General features: G+C 41.1%; 1 protein-coding gene across 2 annotated transcripts in view; it reads left to right on the top strand.

Moving 5' to 3' along the window:
• Positions 1–7042, top strand: part of Ccdc141 (coiled-coil domain containing 141) — a 152643-nt gene that overhangs the window by 52203 nt on the left and 93398 nt on the right. For both annotated transcript variants that reach the window (XR_003376853.1, XM_005346624.3), the window contains exon 6: positions 2823–2939. Coding sequence is in view for 1 of the 2 variants with exons in the window: in XM_005346624.3 (XP_005346681.1) it covers positions 2823–2939 (117 nt within the window). In the remaining variant the exon portion in view is untranslated. The remainder of the gene's footprint in view (positions 1–2822; positions 2940–7042) is intronic.

Genomic DNA, 7042 nt, shown 5'->3' with positions numbered 1-7042 from the left:
TCTAACCCATTTCTAATATTCTGTGTAGCACCACGAGCTGGCTTACCAGGAAAGATCTTAACCTGCATCTGTCTGGAGTGAGAGAATCATGGCGACTCACTGACTCAGCTTCTTTCTCCCAGAATTCTGTTCTGTCTACTCCGCCTACCTAACTTTCTGTCCTATTAGGGCCAAGCAGTTTTCTTTATTAGTTAACCAATGAAAGCAACAGATAAGATACAAGACCCACCTCCATCAATGTATAAAAGAAAGATACTGATTATCACCAAAGTTTTCTACCTACGAGGCATTGCTCAGTAGGGACCATAGCATTTGAGGGCTGAAATAGAGTCAGGCAAATCTACAGGAGGAAGCCAGTAAGTGCCATCTAAAAGTTAAAATAAGTGGTTGCATACCCTTAATCCCAGTAGTTGGGAGAAGAGGCAGGCAGAGATCTGTGAGCTGGAAGTTCACCTGGTCTACATATCAAGTTCCGGGCCAACTAGAACTATATGGTAAGATCCCTTGTCAAAAAAAAAAAAAAAAAAAAAAAAGAAAAAAGCAAAAAGCAAAACCAAAAACCCCAACAGCCTACTCCCTCCCAGATGTCATCATCCCTGGCATGTGTGGGATGGCTAGCTCTTGACTCACAGATTAAATGGGACCGTCTGAGGCGTCGGCTTCTCACCTGTTTCAGGGAGATTAGCAAACACCTGTTTCCACCCATTTGTTCATCTTCCATCTTAGCGGCCCCATGATGACACATGCTTGACATGTCTGCATCCACCCCGACATTAGCTAGGAATAGAAAAGACTCTCTCCCATCACTTCACAACTCAATCATTCCTGAGAGTTGGTGATAGTCATGAACTCTTTGGGGACAATCCTCAGATCACCCACGTGTCACTGGTCCTGTCATAAGAAATTATTTTATAAAAAAGTAAAATAAAATTTATTGCTCTTAATTAAGTGACCTCTGCAAGTGACACTGTGCTTTATCAGATTCTGATTGGATAGCAGAGAAAAATGGCTTTAAGGAATTGTAAACATATTCATATGTATCTTACAATATAAATATATTTACAGTTTTTTATTTTAAATATACAGATCACGTGAAATATATATATATAACATAATTTATCGATTTATGAAGAAGGTGTATTTCACATAAAAGTAGCTACAGGATCAGTGTGTTTTCTTTGCACTGATAAAGGGCTAAAATTTGACCAGCTGCAGAATCTCCATTGCCCCATAACTTATTGTCTAGTCTTCCCTGGGAAAACGCTAAGTTGGTCCACACCTTCTCTTGAGATCAGCTTTGCCATATCCGCTCACTGGTGGTCCTGGGAACCTGAGTTCAGGTGAGCCTCTACCCCTGCCATCTGCAGTGTGAGGGACATTTTCAGTTCAGAATGTCAGAGCTAACAGCCTTTTCCTCAGCCTCCTGCTTCATGGCTTCCTTCCTGTTGCAGGAGCTGGGGGAAAGCCCATGGCTGCAGAGATAGCAGGCTGCAGAAAGACACAGTGTGAATTTTGGCTGTACCCACCATTTTGAACAGGCTGCCATTTTTCGTTCGTGAGGTTTTGCAACAGTGTTTCCAGACAGCAAGGGTGAAAGGCTGTAGGTTGCCATGGTGATGGGCACAGCATTAAGAGCATCAGTTTTGGACTTGTGTCCACTTGGGACAGGTCTCTCCCCTGTCTCCGGATAAACTGCTACACCTCTCTAAACCCATTTACTTTTTCCTCTACATTTGTTTATATTTGACTGTATTGCTCTTGTTATTGATTACATTTGATTATATTGCTCTTGTTATTGATATTGATTACATTTGATTATATTGTTCCTGTTATGGACTTATTGGGACAAACAAAGATGATGCTCTCAACCCAACTAGCAAAATATCTAATTTATAGTACGGTCTTAAACACTAGTCATTATGGGATTATTCAGGGAATAATACTATACAGAAGCAGATACTACAAATCTAGCTGCAATCCGTTTCATGGATACAAGGCCTTTATATATGTTTAAGAGCTGTAAGTCAGAAGTCTCAACTCAAGTTATGGTGTCTCTTAAAAACTGGCATCTCTGGAAACGAGCACCTCAGGGACTTAGTGGTAGAATGTTTGTTTGGTTTGTGGAAACCCTGGGTTCAGCATCAACAGTACCCCAAAGTTAATTAACAGAAAAAAATTAAAGGAAGAAAAAATACACATTGCTTTCTTCAAGTTCCGTAATATTTGTTGTTTAGACGTTGTATGGCATGTGTCGTGAATCAGCTACACATGAAACTGAATTGTGCTCTTATAAAGTCAGTGGAAATTTAACACCATTCCTATTTGGTTTCTCAAGGCAGATTTCTACCAGTGACAGCAAACTAAATACTTTTGCATTTTCTTTTTTTATGGTAGGAAAAATAATTCCACATATGCTGTTCAATATTTTTAACTGGGTTTTATGTAACTATATTCAGATTCACGTTTATATATAGAAAGAAAGTTATCTTTGAAAACAAAGCAAGATTTCTGGACCGCATGGGAATGCCCGGCTGCTGCTTTGGAGATAATTCTGATCATTTTCCTTGCTCCATAATCCATGGAGCTGCTAAGTGATCCCTGTGCTTTTCTGGGATTGTTTCGTCTCTTTTTCTCTTCAGCATTTGTGGGCTGAAGTAAAGAGAACATTAAAAACCTAGATGATATTAACTTCATATGTATACATTCGTCTCTGTAGAAAGAAACCGAAATACTTGGTTTTGAAGTATTTTGGAATTATCTCTGAGTTTTAATCATTTATCCTGATCATGTAAGCACTGACGCTTTCTTCTCACCTCTCCCAGGTCACTTGTTGGTTCCAGAAAACATTAAGAGATCTGCAGGAACAGAGTCTAGGCTCGTCACTTTCTGAAAACAAGGAGCTAATCTGTAAGCACGAGGACCTGGAAGTCAGAGCTAAGGTAAGACACAGTTGAATAAGTGGGAAATGCAAATAGAACTTCTCTTCAAATATGGTTGAATCAGCCATTTATACTGGGTATCAAGAGAAAGAACTATTTGCTTTGAATAATCTACTGATTTCATGGAACTAATCATTAGAGAATTAGGTACCACTGCCCACTGACTTCTAGAATAACAGTAAGACTTCTTTTTCTTCTTCTTCCTCTTCCTCCTCTTCTTTTCTTATCCTTCTTGTTCTTGTGTGTGTGTGCACGTGCACACACACACACAAATCATAAATACTGTCATGACTATCATGCTATGATGGGTTATATCTCTCTATATGAAACACTAAAACCAAACTACAACAAAAGCAGTTTTAAGTTTCTGATGTCTCACTGCCCAAAATATTGGATACACTAAGTTCCTGCTGTATCAGTCAGAACATTGGATACCCTAAGTTCCAGCTGTATCATCACTCAGAATATTGGATACCCTAAGTTCTTGCTGTATCACTCAGAACATTGGATACACTAAGTTCCAGCTGTATAATCACTTAGAATATTGGATACACTAAGTTCCTACTGTATCATCACCCAGAATATTGGATACACTAGGTTCTTGCTGTATCATCACTCAGAACATTGGATACACTAGGTTCTTGCTGTATCATCACTCAGAACATTGGACACACTAGGTTCTTGCTGTATCCTCACTCAGAACATTGGACACACTTTACTCCTCTGTACCACATTTTCATGGGCACCTCTAAAAAAGAAACTTAGGAATTCCTGGGGAATATATGTGTGTAAGCACTTCCTGTAAGTAGTAGTCCCCAAATGTTTCCATCCATCAGGCAAACTTTCAGATGGTTTTTTATGGTAGTTTGAATGTTACTTGCCCTCGTAAGTCTGTAGGAGTGGCACTATGAGGAGGTATGGCCTTACTGGAGTAGGTGTGGCCTTGTTGAAATATACTACCATGGGGTGGGCTTTGAGGTCTCCCATGCTCAAGATATGCTCAGTGTCTCAGGCCACTTCCTATGGGATCAAGGTGTAAGAACTCTCAGCTCCTCCAGCACCATGTCTGCCTGCACACTGCCTTGCTTGCCACCATGATAATAATGGACTAAACCTCAGAGCTGTTAAGCCAGCCCCAATTAAATGCTTTCCTTTCTAAGAGCTGCCATGGTCTCTTCACAGTCATAAAAACCCTAAGTCAGACAGTTTTCATATGTAGGGTTTCAATAATCTTATTCTTTGAGAAACAATTCAATTTTTTACATGTCCCAAATAGGAAGCAGCACATTGCCTTCTGGACTCATGTTTGTGTGCAGCCATGAGAAGGGACGGGGATGTCCTTTTCAGAGAGAATTGATTGGAAATAAGGCATCGAGTGGGGGTCATTTCTGAACGTCATGGAAGTAACCAGGTTCACAGGGAAGGCAGGCATCGGTGCTTCCCGCAGTGAGGCTGGCCAGCAGGGAGCTGGATGGCAAGAGCTGTGGTTGTCAGTCTTGCCAGTTTTTTCTATGTAAGCCGCAGAAATAGCTCCATTGTTTCCTGCTGGAGTACATTTAAATTGAGAAGTGGAGTAGCTTTTACAGCTTTCAATGAGGTTCCAGAGTGTGCTGAAATAGTTGAGGGTGTTTAAATAGAACCTTGGAGCATGAGTCATTGTTTTAGCTATGCCATTTTTATTTAATATGGAAATGATTTTCCTATCACATATATAACTGAGAAGGGAATAGCGAACACGGATTGTTTTAAGTCATCCTTAGATGGCATCATAAATCAACTTGTTTTTTTTTTTTTTTTGGTTTTTCGAGACAGGGTTTCTCTGTGGTTTTGGAGCCTGTCCTGGAACTAGCTCTTGTAGACCAGGCTGGCCTCGAACTCACAGAGATCCGCCTGCCTCTGCCTCCAGAGTGCTGGGATTAAAAGCGTGCGCCAACATCGCCCGGCATAAATCAACTTGTTATCCCGAGCCAATGAGCAGTGAGATGCCCTTGAACAGGAGCCAATGAGCAGTGAGATGCCCTTGAACAGGAGCCAATGAACAGTGAGATGCCCTTGAACAGGAGGGCCCTCTCTGCAGTTGAGAGCCAATGAGCAGTGAGATGCTCTTGAACAGAAGAGCCTTCTCTGCAGTTGAGAGTGCATTGCAAACTCTACCTGAGAACACAAGAGAAATGAGGCTGAAGAAAACGCTTCCGGTAACCTTGGTGACTTTAGAGGTGGGCCATAGTCTCTTTAGAGATGGAGGTTATTAATCTGCATCTTCCAGGGAGATTTACAGCCATGCTATGCAAGCGTCCCCCTCAGCTTCCCCATCAAACCTAGAGCCGGAGTCTGTTTTACAATTCCCCTATGAAAACTTGTATGCGTGCTGAAATTTACAAGGGACTTAGAAGTGTTAGTCGTGCACGCCCATGCTCGCCCTGGTTTTTTCAGATGAGAGTACAGTCATTGTGAAGGCCTTTATTAGCAGCGGTCTCTACAGTTCTGAGGAGCAAACTGAGGGTGATGTGTGAAAACGTTACCCCCTGTACTTGGGTCCAGATGTGTTCGCATCCACCAGCTTCAGGACCCAACCCGTCTCCCATGAGTCATCTACTCTGATTTCCAAGCCATTGAAAATATTTTCCACTTGTGGTTGACTTCATAAACTAGGTTTGTGATCTTGGCCCCGGGTTCCTATAAATAATATTATTAGAATATCTTGTGAAAAGCGCCAGTGCTGTGGTCCCACAGAAACACTATTTAAAGGAAAAAGGCAACGGCGAAGCTTTCTAGTATGGGAAAAGGAAGTACAGTAGAACTTCTTGCATGTTTATTTGAATAATTTGTGTGAGTGATTACCAGCTATACAGCCACTATATGCTGACGTACCACACTATTTTAATTTGAAAGAAAAAAATTGAAATTTGGAAGTGTAAAGTCTCTTACTTTGTTCCTATTTCAAGCCATCACAAGCCCTGGCCATTTTGGGTGTTTAGATTGTCCTACAATTTTACATGAACCTTAGGATTGGCCTTCCATTTCTTCAGATAGGGCCCTGAAGATTCTGAGAAGTATTTTTACTTTGTATCTCTAGATATTTGGAGGACTATTACTCTCCTAATTTCTTTCTTTTTAAAAATTTTATGTTATGTGTATGGGTGTTTACCTGCATGTATATCTACGTACCGTGGATGCAATGTCCACAGAACCAAAAGAGGGTATCGACTCCCCTGGAACTGGAGTTACAGATCATTGTTTACCACCATGTGGGTGCTGGGAACCAAACCCCAATACTCTGGAAGAACAGCCAGTGCTCTTAACCACTGGGTCATCTCTCCAGCCTCTAGTGTTGCCATCTTAACACTATTTAATTTTCTGGTTCATATTCGTAGAATGTCTTTCCATTAATTTAGGCTTTTTCTGGATTTCTCCCCCATTTTCAGCAGTGATAATGTTCAGTGCCCTAATGTTATACTCTTTTCATTAAATTTCTTCCTATTTTATTATTCCTTATACTACAATAAATCAAACTGTCTTCTAATTTCCTGTTCAGATTGGTCAGTGTTCGTCTATAGAAAAAAAGAAGATTTGGGGGTGGTAGAGGATTAGCTCTGAGAAGCTGTAGGTACCCGACCGGATTTTCTACATGTATGATTATGTCATACACAAACCTCTTTTACAGTCTTTGTTATTTGTTTCTTACTCATCTGTCATGGTAGTTTGAATGTAATTGGCCCCAAAATCTCACAGGGAGTGACACTATCAGGAGGTGTGGTTTTGTTGGAGTGGGTGTAGTCTTGTTGGAGGAAGTGTGTCACTGTGGGAGTGAGCTTGAGGTGTCCTATGCTCAGTTGACTTCCTGTTGCCTGCAAGATGTAGGACTCCCAGTTACTGCTCCACCACATCTGCCTGCACACTGCCTTGCTATCCACCATGATGAATAAGGGACTGAACTTCTGAAACTGTTAGCAAGCTACCCCAGTTAAATGTTTTCTTTATAAGGGTTTCTGTAGTCATGATGTCTCTTCACAGCAATAGAAATCTTAACTAAGACATCTGTCTCCACAGAGAGAGAGAGAGAGAGAGAGAGAGAGAGAGAGAGAGAGAGAGAGAGAGAGAGA

This window comes from Microtus ochrogaster, chromosome 4 (genome assembly GCF_000317375.1).
Source record: "Microtus ochrogaster isolate Prairie Vole_2 chromosome 4, MicOch1.0, whole genome shotgun sequence".
NCBI classification, from domain to species: domain Eukaryota; kingdom Metazoa; phylum Chordata; class Mammalia; order Rodentia; family Cricetidae; genus Microtus; species Microtus ochrogaster.
This window is presented reverse-complemented; position numbering and strand designations above follow the sequence as displayed.